General features: G+C 51.3%; 1 protein-coding gene across 5 annotated transcripts in view; it reads right to left on the bottom strand.

The window, feature by feature from the left end:
- The window catches only part of NTRK3 (neurotrophic receptor tyrosine kinase 3), a 380,449-nt gene that overhangs the window by 149,008 nt on the left and 215,808 nt on the right, over positions 1-15,633 (bottom strand). For all 5 annotated transcript variants that reach the window (XM_045067153.1, XM_045067149.1, XM_045067150.1 and 2 more), the window contains one exon: positions 11,971-12,159. In XM_045067153.1, coding sequence (XP_044923088.1) covers positions 11,971-12,159 — 189 coding nt within the window. The remainder of the gene's footprint in view (positions 1-11,970; positions 12,160-15,633) is intronic.

Here is a 15,633-nt window from a genome sequence, read left to right as displayed (position 1 = left end):
TGTATCATTGTGCCTTTCCCCTTAGGAACAGCTCCCTGAGATTTCAAGCCTAAGTGGCAAATCTGCTTGGAAACAGTGAAATGCAGGAAGCAGGAATGCAGTGAAAATTTGGCCATGACCAGCATCTCCGGATCTGGGGGTTTAGGAAGTGTTAGAAGCACCTGCAAGAGCTTCTAGGCAGAGAACAACAGACAAAGACCCCCTGATCCATCTGAATGAAGGGCACTTAGCTCCCTGCCAGAAATCCCAAAGAATGCCACCACCCCAACTCTGGGCATTCCCATGGAACGCAGCCACTTCCTGTCCCTCCCAGAGGCTTGGGAAGAAATGTAACAGCGCACATGCCAGACGGGTTCAGGCCCATCTGGGCCCTCTGTCAGATGACTTACCACATCTGCTGGGGAGGCAAACACAGAACCCCAAACCCCCAGAACAGCCCAGAATGTGACCCACTGAGCATCTGTGTCCACAAGATGCTGAAACAGGTACACCTCTAGAATCAGGCTCAGAGGTTCAATAAATCCGGGAAATTGGCAGAGCCGAGGCCCCTCTTGCAAAGTTGCAATGACCTTTATCCTTGAAGGCTCTCAGGATCCCACAGCAAGCCACTGACTTAATCCACGTTTTCCTGGACTTCCTTGACCACGGAACATTGTGTCTGAGAAATACCTATTCACGTGACTCAGAGCACACAGCACTCAAGGCAGCTGGGGAGAAGTTGGAAGGGCATTTGGACTCTGGGATTCTGGCTAAGAGATGGGTAGCCCTCGGGTTTTTAGCTCTGGACCATTAAGAATACAGCACAATGGGAGCGAGAACCTCCGGCCTCTTTGGCAACCTGCCATCAGGATTATGACTCATATGTTCATTCAGAGGAAATGGAAATGATGACCATCTTCTGGAAAAGGGCTTCTGGAAAGAGAATACTAATAGGGACCACCACGAATGACAGAGCCCCCTGCTCACCTTTAGGATGGGAGGGAGGTTCTTTTTTCTCTCTTCCTGCCTTTTAGGCTCTCCCCATAAAAGAGGGGTTTTTATCTCCTTGGAGACACGGGGGGGTAAGCCCAGCCCTTCCCTCAACCTGTGTCCCCGGCTCCTCCCTCTGAGAAGTATCTGATGGGTGAGATGAGCAGAGCCCATCACCTGCCATCCGACTTCTCCTCAGAGCAGGGCTGATGCAGAAAAGGGAGATTCTCCCTGCCTGTGCAGTGTTCCAGAGGCCGGCGGAGCTCCCTGACTTACAAAAGGTGAGGCCGACCCCAGCCCTCCTCCCCACAGCTGGATGAACATCTGTTCTGCACATTCACCACCCGTGTGTGCCTCCTGAGTTAAAGCACTGGCAGAGCCACCGAGAAGCCCATTTTGGCTTTCAGTCCCAGCTGTCTCCTCCGGTCCAGCCATAAAGCCCAACTTTGGGGTCCTCTCCGACCCCGGTGTGTATTTCTCGGCTGGCTCTGAATTATCACCCGGAAAAATCTCAAAGTGGACGGGATGTCAGAATCCAGCTGGAGGAGAAGAGAGAAAGGTATGTCTGGGAAGGCTTGAGCTGGGGGGGGATCTCCAGAAAGGAGTCAGTCCCCCCACTCCCTGAGGACAAGTCTGAGGACATGCCGAGGGGACGAGCAGTCCTTCTGCTCATAGGGCCCGGAGCAGGAAGCAAAGGTGCTGCCCACCCCAACCTCCTCACTCTCCACCTTTGGGTGTAACCTCCCCGCGGGCCCGCGTTGCCGTGATGCGACCCCAGGCTGGGGGGCTTCTCGCTCTTCACCTCCTCCACCTTGAAGCACATGCTTATCCCCCAAGTACTTTTTTTGAGCCAATTACTGTGTATTTACAGTGAGCACAATTATACCTAATTACTTAATTAGCAAGACTGCATGCAGCTACTAACTTTGAGTATGTGATTATGGCGCGGGAGCACAGAACAGATGAGGTCATGATATTCAACAGGAGGGCAGGTCGTCTTGGCTCGGAGAGAGGGAGGTGAGTCTGGTTACAGCTCCAAAGTGTGTGCTCGGGAAGGTTGAGCGTACTCAGATAATTTAGGGGAAATGGTGTCATTTGATTTTTCTTTTTTTCTCTTCCTGGGACAGAGGAGAACCAAGACAAGATGCCACGCTTAGGTGATGCACACATCTGGGGGTCTTGGGAGTCGGTGAACAACAGAGGTTACTCTTCAGGGGCTGAGACCCTGAGCACAAGTCTGTGGGCCCAGGACTTCATGATCTCGACTCCCAAGATAGCCTACTGCGGCACATTCCAGCTCTTTCTAGAAAGAAAGTTAAGTGGGAATGTGCCTGAGCCATCCTCTCCTGCAGAAACCTTGGGCTCCCCACAGTAGCACGGCAGGATCCTCACAGGTCCACTGCTTATTCTAATTGTGTCTGAAAATAGGACTGAAGAGGAACCAGAGGGAAACAATCCTAACTTACACTCACTTAAAATGTTCTGTGAGGGGCGCCTGGGTGGCGCAGTTAAGTGTCCGACTCTTGGTTTCAGCTCAGGTCGTGATCGCAGGGTCTTGGGATCAAGCACCACATTGGGCAGAGTCTGCTTGAGATTCTCTTTCTCCTCCCTGTGCCCTCCTCCTAATGCGCGCTCGCTCTCTCTCTCTCTCTCTCTCTCTCTCTCATAGATAAATGCATCTTTAAAAAAAAGAAAAAGTTCTACAAAAGACCACCTGGCAAGCAAGGCCTGGGGACAAGGTATCGATGAAAAAGGGGAAGGCAAAAGTCAATATTATCTTCACCAGGATCTGGTGAAGGATCAGTCGGCCCACGGAGACCATTCAGCAGAATAAAGGAGGAGAGGCCACGGAAGCCCTGCCCCCACTGTGTCACAGGTAGCCCAGCCTGCTCCTCAGTCAGCCACCAGGAGCAAAGGGCAGTCCCCAGTATGCCAGCTTCAGCTTCTCCACTGTACTCCCAGAGGCGGAGCTCCCAGCCCAGCCCTGGCACCAGATCCCCCTCCTTCCATCAGGCAAGTCCATCAGAACTTCCACTACAGAAAAATCTAGAAAACCTCTCTCTAGAGGAGCAGCTGCTGCCGCCGCCGTTTCTGCTCCTTGTGGCAGGAGAGGCCCCAGCCTCCCAGACAAGGGAGCCCATTTTCCATATTTCATCCGCAAGTCCATTACGCGGAGTTAAGTGGCTGGGAATAAACACCCATCATTACCCTGCACTAAACGATGTTTGTTAGTACAGAAGGTGACAGAAATCTCTATCATGCTGACGAGCTATTAATACTGCATTACACACACGGGCTTCGGGTTCCCCACCATAGCGGTAACCAGTTTCAGCAGCCTCTCTTCCAGAAAAGGCAATCTCCATGGCTGACCAGCCCATAAAAGGAGGAGGAGGCAAGCTGCTCACACCCTTCTGCTGAAGGAACCACAGGTTCCAACAGACGGGGCACAGGCCACAGATCCAGTGGCTCCGGCTTTGGTGATCTGTGTCTTGTAGCCTGGTATGGAAATGCATCAGGCAGTTGCCCCGGGGAAAGACAATGAGGCTGGGACCCCCAAACAGCAGCCATGTGACCAGAGAGGAGTCAGGAAGGTGGTAAAGTCCTCCACTCCATGCCAGGGCCCTTTGCTGAGTGTCTGCCATGTTGTGAGGAATCAGTGAACGCATGCCGACTGGCCGGGGAACAAAGGAAAAAAGAGAGTCTGAGGAAACCAACAGAGATGGGTTAGACCACCTCATGAGACCAAGTCGCTATGAAGAAGATCCCAGAACAGAGCTGCCAGATCAGCCCAGGAAGATGAGGGACAAATCTGGGGAAGCAGCATGAAGACGTGACCAGCCAAGAGGGGCTAAAAGTTAAATACACACCTACGGTTCAAATCTACAGAGACTTGCGTGGAAAACGGAACCCCTCCTTGCAAGACATGTGTCCAAACACAAGGGAAACAAAAGCAAAAATGAACTCTTGGGACTTCATCAAGGTAAAAAGCTTCTGCACAGCAAAGGAAACAGTCAACAAAACCAAAAGACTACCAACAGAATGGGAAAAGATATTTGTAAATAACATACAAGATAAAGGGCTAGTATCCAAAATCTGTAAAGAACTTATCAAACTCAGCACCCAAGAAACAAATAATCCAATCAAGAAATTTACAGGGGACTTGCATGGCTCAGTGGGGTAAAGCCTCTGCCTTCAGCTCAGGTCATGTTGCCAGGGTCCTGGGATTGGGCCCCAAATCGGGCTCTCCACTCAGCAGGGAGCCTGCTTCCTCTTCTCTCTCTGCCTGCCCCTCTGCCTACTTGTGATCTCTATTTGTCAAATAAATAAATAAAATCTAAAAGAAAGAAAGAAAGAAAGACAGACAGACAGACAAAGATATGTGCAGAAGACATGAACAGACATTTCTGCAAGAAGACATCCAGATGGCCAACAGACCAGAAAAAATGCTCCACATCACTTGGCACCAGGGAAATACAAATCAAAACCACAATGAGATACCACCCTATACCAGTCAAAATGGCTAAAATTAACAAATCAGGAAATGACAGATGTTGGCGAGTATGCAGAGAAAGAGGAACCCTCCTACATTGTTGGGAATGCAAGCTGGTGCATCCACTGTGGAAACAGTATGGAGATTCCTCAAAAAGTTGAAAATAAAACTATCCTATGACCCAGCAATCACACTACTGGGTATCTACCTCAAAGGTATAAATGCAGTGATCCAAAGGGGCATATGCACCCCCAAATTTATAGAAGCAATGTCCACAGTAGCCAAATTGTGGAAAGAGCCCAGATGTCCATCAACAGATAAATGGATAAAGAAGATGTAGTACATATATATAATGGAATATTATGCGGCCATCAAAAAGAAACCATTTGCAACGATATGGATGGAACTAGAGGGTATTATACTAAGCAAAATCAATCAATCAGAGAAAAACAATTATCACATGATCTCACTCATACATCGAATTTAGGAAACAAAACAGAGGATCACAGGGGAAGACAGGGAAAAATAAAACAAAGTGAAATCAGAGAGGGAGACAAACCATAAGAGACTCTTAATCCTAAGAAACAAACTGAGGGTTGCTGAAGTGAGGGGGATGGGGGATGGGGTAACTGGGGGATGGACATTGAAGAGGGCACGTGATGTCATTAGCACAGAGTGTTACAGAAGGACTGATGAATCACTGACCTTTACCTCTGAAACTAACATACTATATGTTAATTAATTGCATCTATTTGTTTAATATTTTATTCACTTATTTGACAGACAGAGATCACAAGTCGGCAGAGAGGCAGGCAGACAGAGAGAGAGGGGGAAGCAGGCTCCCCGCTGAGCTGAGAGCCCGATGTGGGACTCGATCCCAGGACCCTGGGATCATGACCTGAGCCAAAGGCAGAACCTTTAACCTACTAAGCCACCCAGGTGCCCCAATTAATTGCATTTAAATTTTAAAAAAATCTGGTAAACAGACCAAAAGCCAACCAACCAGCCAAAAGTGGAACCAGTGTGAGAGGCCTGGAAGTGTAGGGCTGGCTTGACAGTGACCCATATGGAAAGAGAAGGCGTTCACAAGGCTTCAGGGAAACCAAAACAGAAAGGGAATCAGAGGCTGGAAAGGTGATGGCAACCAGCGCTGGGGTTGACGTCACAGTAAACACTCCTGTCAGTCAACCGAGGGGCTGGTTTTGCAGGGAACATGGTTGACGGGCCTCTGACCAGTGGCAAGTGAGAGGGAAAGTAGGCTCGCTATTCACCTTTGTGAATATCCAGCAAGAATTATATTGTCATCAATTGCTGGTATAGTTCAGAGCACAAGAGAAGGTACACACACACACACACACTCAAATGCACTCCAGGAAACACGCTAAGAACGCAGGCATGCACGGACAAGATCCAGAAGAGCCTCGGAGGGAGCTGACTCGTGGAGGCCAGTCTCCTATGAAATGAACAGAACTCAGAACGGCCCCTTTGCAAGCCAGTCTGGCAGTCTCTCCCAAAGCCGAGCAGACTCCTACCATATAATCCAGCAACCGCGCACACCCAGGTGTCCACGCAAAACCTGCACACCTATGCTTATCGGAGCTTTACTTGTCATCGTCCGAAAGAGGAAGCAACAGAGATGGGTTGAGTGTGTGCCTCCAAGGAGAGACCTGTTGAAGTTCTAATCCCCAGTACCTTAGAATGTGACCTTATTTGGAAACAGAGTCAATATCCATGTAATAATAAGTCAAGTCAAGATGAGGTCATATTGAAATGGGGGTGGGGGTGGTTAAACCAAAAGGCCAGGTGTGCACGTGCGGACGGAGGAAAGAGGACTGGAGTGGCATGGTGACAAGGGACACTGGAAATGCCACCAGCAGCTAAATAAGGGCGAGGAAGGGCTCCCCTCCAGGTTTCGAAGGCATTGTGCCCCCTGACAACTCCTTACTCTAGACTTCTAGGCTCTTGAACTGTAAGACAACACATTTCTGTTGTTCGAAGCCCCCCAGTTCGGGGTACTTTGTCCCAGCAGCCCCAGGAAGCTCACGGCATCCTTCAGCGGGAGAACAGGTAAGTGGCTGCAGGACACCCATACGACAGAGCGACACACTGTGGGAGGAAGCAGGAAGCAATAAACATGGAAGAACCGCAAATGCCCATTACCAAGTGAAAGAAGCCAATCAGAAAAGGATTCCAACCGTAGGACACCCAGGAAAGGCCCGGCTGTTAGAGACAATAAGAGACCAATGGCAGAGAACCAGGTGGGCCGCAGAGGGTCTGGAAGGCCACTGAGACCGTTCTACTCAACACTGTGATGGTGGGGACACCACCTGCTTTTGTCAGAACCAACTACACGACCCCAAGAGTGAGCCCTACTGTGATTCACAGACTTCGGTTGGCTAGAATATGTCATCAGTGGTAACGAATGCACCACACCAATGGGAGATGGTGACAACAGGTGACGGAAGTGGGGCGGTTGAGTGGCAACTCTCTGTGCATAAGCTTCAATGAGCCTCAGTCTTCTACCAGTAGAATGGGAACAGCAGCCTCTTCCTCAGGGAGGGGGTGCAAGGTCCCCTGAACAAAAGATGCATGACACCAGCCTCATGCTGGGTCCAGAGGAGGCTGCTGAGGTAGATCAGCAACCGTGCCTTCTGTCCATGCCTTCTCTAGAAAGCCCGCGCCACAAAGATACACTCGCCAGGTTTCATTCGGCACACGGCGCTAGCTGCCATGCCCTTGGCCCCTAGGCCCAGGCTATATCGTCCACAGGGAACAGAAGAACTGTGACACGTGAGAGCTACTTCTTGGAATATATTCAAAGTCAAGTTTGCAAAACAGAACACACATTCTTGAGAAGTGACAGGATGACCTAAGATTTGATTCAAAGTCATTCGCGACATTTACTCTAGACCAGGGGTTCCCAGGGGGAAAGGGTCACTTTGCCACAGCCTGGGCCTAGGAAGAGGTTGGAAGTGAGCCAGACACTGAACAATGACTAGGGGCAGAGAGGAAGAAAGGAAGAAAGGGGTGTGGGGGCCTAGCCAAGAGAAGAGACAGGGCCTTTCAAGCAGGAATGACTCAAGAGCAGCAGCTGGTGTGGGATCGACATTCTGGAAAGAAGCCGCCAGGGGTAGAGGCTGGGGAAATCACGGGCAGAAAGGTGGAGGGGGACAACCCTAGGCTCCGTGAGCGGTCTCCAGGGAAGGGGGGGGGGGGTTGCCGTCTGCATCTTGGAGAACAGCTACCGTTGGCAGCAAGTCCCTGAGGGTAGGGACCGTGAGTGCCCTGTTCTCCATTGTTTCCAAAGCCTGAAGGAAGGCTTCCCACAAACCCTCAATAAATATGAACTGAACAGATGAAAAGGAGGAAAGTCAGCTCAGCGAGAGAGGTTTGGATGCTGACGATGGGGACTGAGGGGAGTGTGATCGGATTTGCAAAGAGATCAAGGCTGGTGAAGTCAGGGTTCCTGGGGAAGCGGAGAGACACACGGAGCTGCAAAACAAGGACCCTAAAGAGGTCTGGGGGTGACGGCGAGGAGAGCAAGCAGGTGCTCTCTGCAGGGGAAGAGAGAGGCAGGCAGGGCTGGCCAGGGCGGGGAGAGGTCCCTGGGCACCGGCCCACCCACGGGGAGAGGAAGAGATCCGAGGGATGGAGGGTGGGGGAGGGCTAGCTCTGGGAAGGTGACAATGTGCGAAGTAGGCAGGTGCCCTGACCGGGGCACAGAGGAAGAGGGAGGGAGGACACAGGGTGACTCCCCAGATGGCCTCTGCTGTCTCAACCCAGAGGCAAAAGGTCTTTTGAGAATGGGTTTGGGAAAGGGAATGAACAGGGAACTCTGGGCAGGAAGCAGAGCCAAAGCGCCTTCCAGCTGGCCTGCGGGAAAGAGCCAGAGCCTGACTCCTCAGACGGCAGCCGGAGACCGGGCCGAGGGCTGTCACAGGGGTGACCACGGTAACCAAGGCCCCATGTTGCTACAAAAACACCTCCTGACTTCTCCCCACGGACCCCTCCAGGCCAGCCCTGTGGTGTCGCATTCTGTAGGACCTAGCCCCAAATCGGCTGGGTGACCAGGAGGCCGGGATCCATTTCCTGACGTTGTTGAGAACCAGCGGGCTTTCAGCAAACAACGAGGGGGCCTCGTTAGGCACGAGATTCCATACCTACCCCCCACTGGGAGCTTTTTCAAGCCCTCTGATAACGGACGGAACGAGGGGCTCTCCAGACTTCCCTGCAGGCCTGACACGCTCTGAGAAACGCTACGGACCAGATGGAAAGCAGACGGGGGGAAAGGAGAGGCATCCTGATCACTGCGGTCGCAAAGGTCCCACCATTTATGATGAACACATGCTGAAGAAAGCAAAGTGCTTTCGTGCTCCGTGCATCACGGGGAGACTCGGGGAAATGCTGTCTCAAGTCAGGTGGCATGATGTCCCTGCCATTGCTTCCCACGCTGCACATTTTCACAAGGGATGCAGAAGGGAATCAGACGGGTGAGTCCCCGGGGGGCCTACGGTATGAGCGCTTCTCCCCGAATCCTGTTTCTCGCCCTTTCCCCAAAGGCGCGAGCCCAGACTTGCCTGCAGAGTCGAGTGCTCTCCACTTCCTTATCTGCCCCAGTGCCTGTGGCTTTAATTATTTATGATAGTGTCTCATCACACTCGCTGTGTCTCAGAGTCACTCGGTTCTCTCAGCCTAGGAAGCCTTTGTAATCAGAGACGGGCAGTGGCTTAGCTGGCAAGTCTCAGCTGAGGGGCAGGGCCAGCGCATCAACCAGGGACTCAGAGAGGCAGGGCTGGCCAGACCCAGGGACAAGGCTCCTGTGCACGGTTGTTGCCACAGATGTTTTCAGGAAATAATTAGGAGCCATCCGCTGTCTACTGAGCAGACAAAATGTCCTGCTTCCCTGAAAAGGACACTTTCCCTAATATCAGAGGGTTTTAACAAGCTGGAGTCGCTCGTGATTCCCCTCGGGTGACGTACTGTTTGCTCTCTCATGCCGGCGGGTCCTCCCTCACCAATAAACCTGCTTCCCCTCCGTCTCCACTGACCCCTTCTTGTTCATGCGCAAGCACTGCCTGGCTCCTTCAGACGTCCGCTTCAAATTGCAAACCCAGGGATTAGGAAGGAAGGCTTTTTCTCTGCACGGTTTTGTAGGGCCGGAGCTCCTTGGCTTCGGCGGGGATCCTGACATTAAGAGACACTCAGATCCCTCGACTCTCTCCAGGGCTCACACTTATTCTGATGGCCCAGAGGAACCTTTCTTCTCACGTGCAAGAATCACCCCCATTCACAGCCACGGAGAAGCTGGTATCCGGAACTCACGCGAGCACAGACACCCAGAGACGCTACACCAGGAGCTCAGAACTTCCCCTAAAGGGTATATCGCCCGTCCTAATTATTCACGGATTCTGGATTTACAGATTCGCCTCCTCGCTGAAACTTACACGTAACCCCCAAACCAGGACTCCCGGCAACTATGGCCCCTGATAAACGTGAAAGCAGTGGGGAGAAACGGGAGTGACCCGACAGACACGCTCCCGTGGGATGCTCTGCCTTCTGGTTTCTGCTCTCATAACCAGTGCTCCTTTTGTCGTCTGTTTGGGGCCATTTTTTTTGCGTAGTTGAGCCACTTGTGGGTGATTTCATTGTTTAATACGGCCCCAGCAGAGTGCTGAAGGGCCACCTCGCATTCCTGTGAGCAAGAAGGCTGGAGTGGCTGGGCCTTAAGGAGCAAACGGGTGTGTTTGAGAGGATCGGTGTGTTAGATAAGCTTTGTTCAGGCCTAAGTCATCGTGCCGCTGACCCTGAGTTCGATGTTAATGAACCAACAGTATCTATTAAATAAGGCATCTTCCAACAGACGCACACATGAAACAGGTTATATATTGACTCATTGATAACAATGTGGTGACCAGACATTCGCAGGAGCCTAACCCTGTATGTCCCCTAGGAGCAATGGCTCGGCGTCCCCTAATTCAGCATTTGTGGTGACTTTATTGGAACATAACTACTGTGAATAACCAGAATCGATTATGCGCTATTGAGAGCAATGTCTCGCTCTCTGTTCAAATGCCAGTGTCATTACAGAAACTCGGCATCACTAGCTCTAGACCAAGCCCGGATCCCATGCTCCCATCACAGAAAAGCTTTCCTGCCAGCCACAGGAGAACCTGTCCACCCAAGGTGAACCTGACGTGAGGCAAGGCCTTTAGCCAGAGCGGAACTGTTCTAAGCACTAAGCTCTCCACTATTTCCACAGGGGGTGGGGGGGGGTCCAATAAACACTGAGACCAATTCCGAAGGATATCCAGGGCGGGGAGGCACATGATTGTGACTCGAGCCCCGGCCCTCCCACTGTGGCCATCCCCTCACTAAAAATCAGAACCAGAAAAACAGAAGCAAAGGTCGGTGTGAGCGCCGGATGCCCCCTCGGCTGTGAGATGGACCCAGCGGGAGCAGAGAGTTCGGAGAGCTACGGGGCGGCCCGAGTACAGAGCGCTCAGCCAGAGCAAGAGAAAGACCCAGGGTGCTTCTTCCTCAGCCGAGACCCTGGAGCACCAGAGAGAAGAAGAGAAGCGATGGCAGAAGCCAGGGGACAGGGAAGAGGAACTCGCAGCCTCCCAGAATCTCAGCTTTCCTGTCTATGAGAGGAGGCCTTCACCTCGCCCTCCCCTTCTCAGTCCCCAAGGGCCTCCGTAATCTCTCCTGAACTAGCTGACCACGTCTCGAGGGCAGGAGCAGGGGAGGGTGGGCACTGGGGCTGCTAGGCTTACACGGAAGCTGGGACATGGCAAAGGGACCACCTGCTGAATGGAAGGTCCGAGCCACGGAGGCTCCGGAAATGAGGAGAGGCCCTGGGAGCCAGGAGAGGCCTGAGCGGAGCTCCGCAGAAACCCAAGGACAGGGACTGGAACGAACTGCAGGCGAGAAGCGAGGAGGAAACCGGGGCCCTGAATCCTCTGATCTGAGGGAGACGTCTGCAGAGGGAGGTGAGGCATCCTGGCAGTGGGGCCATGAGGGGGTTCTCAGAGAGAGCACTGGAGGGGCAGCTAGAGAGATGTTTCCATTCCAATGGGACTCCCCACCCTTCATTCCCTTCCCTTCTCCTGGAGGTTTGTGGGGGGGGGGTCTGGTGACCTCAGGGCCTATTATCTGGACAGAGTCAGGTTACATTGCCTAAATGCAGAGGCCAGGTCCATGGAGAAGACCAGCCTTGTCTGTGTCCCCTGCCATACTGGGAGCACCTCTCCACATGGGGCTGGGCCTCCTGCATCCAGGCTGCATCCTGCCCTGAACCCTCTCTGCCCAGGGGACTCTGCGCCAGTGGAGACCCTTTGCTCAGGCTATTTTTCAAGTTCTGAGACAAACAGGGAGGGTCTCTTAAGAGAGTGGGAGGTTAGCAGGTGGTAGGTCACCTCAGAAGGTTCCAGAACCCCAGCTACGTGGTCTACTGCCATGCCACCCTCCCCCGCCCTCCCCCGGAAGGGACAACGCTCTACTCCAGTACTCACACGTGTCTGGCTTGTGGCAGTTGTGTCCCTGACGGAAGTACTGGGGATTCTCAATGACCGGGATACGGGTCATGCCGATGACCACCGTGTCCGGCCCGGCGTCCAACGAGGAGGGCGTGGTGATGCCATGGTTGATGTGGTGTAGCGGGCTGGCTGAGTCCTCCTCGCCACTGATGACAGCCACAGGCCCTGCGCACACCAAGAGAGACACGGGACATCAGGGAAGTCACATCTGGTCAGTGCCCAATCCTGCCCACTATTTCTGCCACCACAGCTCCAGAAGAGTGAAATCCACGAGGAGTTTGCCCTGAATGTTCTGGAATCCCCATTCAAAGAGCCACCCCTTCATTCTCCTTCTTGAGAGAGAGAAACGTCTGCCCCACCACAACAGCTGCAAAAGCGTGTGTCAAAATGACTGTGCCGTGAATTATTTTCACTTCCCCTAAATCCAAATTAGTTCAAAATAATGCAAATTTTAAATGAGTTTTTTGCTTATGTAGCAACAACGGGATAAAAAAAAAAATGTACATAGCAGTAATTTGCACCCTGTCCCTCCTCCCTTTAGGAGCTTTAGCAACTGTGATGGTGGGTCCCTCCCCCCATTTCTCATTCGGTTGGTCTGCGGACTGGGGAGGCACGTGGGCATCAGGATTTACAGAACACCCACGTGAGTTCCATGCACAGCCAGGATCTAGAACCTCTAATTAGGGGTCTGGAGTGCCTCAATTAGCCTTTCCAGAGTGGCCCTCAGATTTCTATAGGAACGTATCCAGCTTTCACGGGACTCTGCTGTGGCCTCTCCCGGTCCACAGGGAGCTAAGTCCAGTACTGGCTCTGGATCGAACCCGAGCCAGCTTTCAAAGCGACACAAATTCAGCTGCATCACCGTTAGCCTTCCTGCAATGGGGTCAGCTGCCCGCTCTCGAAAGATCCACGCTACCCCAGGGGTTCCAAGGAACATCATTCATGTCTTCTTCAAACTCAACCCCACCATGTTCCAATCCAAAGAAGAAACCCAGGGACTCAGGTTATTTACAAACACAAGTTGGCGAAGATAATTGCCACAGTCTTGGCAGAGCAAGGATTCTGTCTCTTGGGGCGATTCTCCCACACCTACAAATAAAACTGATGTCAAGGCCATCAGCTGTGACGGTGGCTTCCTGCAGCTGGTGTTTGAAATTGCTGCTTTGCAAGACACATGGTCCCAAGAAAAAGTGCCCGCTGTGAGTTGGCTCTGTGGCTTGCACGACACTTCTGCTGTAGAAGTCCATGACACTTACTAAAGTTCATGGGGAGGATACTTCCCATCGGATAGCGAGGTAAAGCACCAATGAGGCAGAACTAAAAAGAAGACTAGTAAATGCGAACGGAGGACCCTGAATTCCACTCCATCGGCACAAACAGGCTTATTCCCATGCACAACAAATGCCTGATGGGTTTTGGAGACCACGTGGGAAAAAATCAACACATGGCAATAATCACTCCTCCTGCAAACACCTTGTAAACTCTGAGAAACTTCGTTGGGATTCCAATGAAACACTGAAAGCAGGGCATGGGTTTCTCTCCTTCCTCTCTCCCCAGATGACTCTAAAATATAAAGAAATACTGGTGCACCAAGAGCCAGAAGAGGAGAGACAAGAAGAATTAAGGTATTTCAATGTTTTGGAAGATGAAAACTAAAAAGATGTAAGCTTGCTTACAGAAGGGCTATGGTGGGAATATTTAGAGAAAATCAGTTCTTCTGGGTCTTGCAGGTGTTGAATGGAAAAGGTAACCCAGAAGGCTGGATCGGGGCTCAGGGCTGGAACAAAGTACCCGAGCCATGACCTTGGCCCCAGCCCACCAGTCTAGTGGTTTCTTCCTGGAGAAAATTAAATGGTAAGTCCGAGGGAAAGGGCTGGTTCCCTTCTTCCTGCTCCTAGAAGACAGAAACACCAAGAATACCCATGCTTTTCACTGACCCTATTCCCAGTCTCCACCCCTGAAGGAGATTCAAAGGTTGCGTCTCTGCAGGAACTAAGTGCCTCAAAAAAACCACCTAGATGTTGGGGCACTTGGCTGGCTCCTTTGGTTAAGCCTGACTGTTGATTTTGGCTCAGGTCATGATCTCAGGGTCATTAGATCAAGCCCTGCATCAGGCTCCATGCTCAGTGGGGAGTCTGCTTAACATTCTCTCCTTCTCCCTCTGCCCTCCCCCAGCAGGCTCGCTCTCTCTCTCTCTCTCTCTCTAAGATAAATAAATCTTGGGGGGAAAAAAAAGTACCCAGATGTTGACATCTGGCGATCTCCCAGTGAAATCATTCTTAGTCTATGATCCTGCCATAGTGAAGGCTAATAGTTGATAAGACCCACCTATGTGCCTGAAGTACTTTCTGGAACTCAATTCCTAAATATGAGAGAACAGTCCAGGACACCTCAGATACTTCAGTGAAGCTTCAACATGAAAGAGAAAGTGCCAGACAGACAGACAACAGGGCAACACAAGGAGCAAAAGACTTCTTTTTTTTTCCAAATCACCAATATCCCCTGAGGGACAAATGAAGATGTCACAGTCATAAAACAAGATATTTAAAACATAAACAATTCAAAGGGCAGAAAGGGTCCTTGAGAATTGCGACCCATGGAATTGGAAAGTCAAAGAGGGGTGGAAGATAAAGCCGAGGAAAGTCTTCAGAAAGTCAAATGAGATAGGAAGAGGAGGTCAATCGGAAAGAAAAGAGAAGAAAATGAAAGACACTATCCAGAGATTCGATACCTGACTGAAAGAAAGGTGGCGGGGTAGGGAGAGGGAGAAAGGGAAGCAGAGGACTAGAAAAGATGGAAGGGAGGATTAAAAATTAGGGAAAGATTTCTCTAAATGACCTGTCCACTCCGTTTCAAGCATAATTAATAAGTGCACATACACGTCGGTCCCCACATGGACACACACACACACACAGGCACACACGCACACACATATATCAAGGCACAAAATTCTAAAACGTCAGAACCCCGAGAATAAAGAGAAGATGCTAAAAGCTTGTAGGAGGGGGTGATGGGTCCTATTTCAAATGGAACAGAAACCAAAAAGACAATGCAATTCTCCGTAACAACCCACTGTCACTGCACTGAGCAATGCCTAAAAAGATTTACTCATTTATTTGAGAGAGGAAGAGAGAGAGCCGGGGGAGGACAGAGGAGAGAATCCCCAGCAGACCCCCCACTGAGCTCAGAGCCCAACACGAGACTCCACCTTAGGGCTCTGGGATCCTGACCTGAGCTGAAATCAAGATTTGGATGTTCAACTGACTGGGCCACCTGGGTGCCCCAATTCCTTCAAATTTTTGATGGACAAATTTTCAGCCTAGAATTCTACCACTAAAAGTTTCTTCATTGGATGCCTAGGAGGCTCCATCGGTGAAGCCTCTGCCTTCAGCTCAGGTCATGATCCCGGGGTCCTGGGATGGAGCCCTGCATGGGGCTCCCTGCTGGGTGGGGAGTCTGTTTCTCTCTCTGTCCCTCCCTGAGACTCTCAGTGCTTGTGCTTGTGCACATGCTGACAGATAAATAAATAAAATCTATAAAAAAATAAACGAAAGAGTCTTCATTCACCCATTGCAAGGGCAGAAGACAGACACTTGGAGGTCTACAGACACTCACCTCCCAGTTCTTGGGAAGCAGCAG

Source organism: Mustela putorius, unplaced genomic scaffold (assembly GCF_011764305.1).
Source record: "Mustela putorius furo isolate JIRA1106 unplaced genomic scaffold, ASM1176430v1.1 tig00003875_pilon_pilon_pilon, whole genome shotgun sequence".
Lineage (NCBI taxonomy): Eukaryota > Metazoa > Chordata > Mammalia > Carnivora > Mustelidae > Mustela > Mustela putorius.
This window is presented reverse-complemented; position numbering and strand designations above follow the sequence as displayed.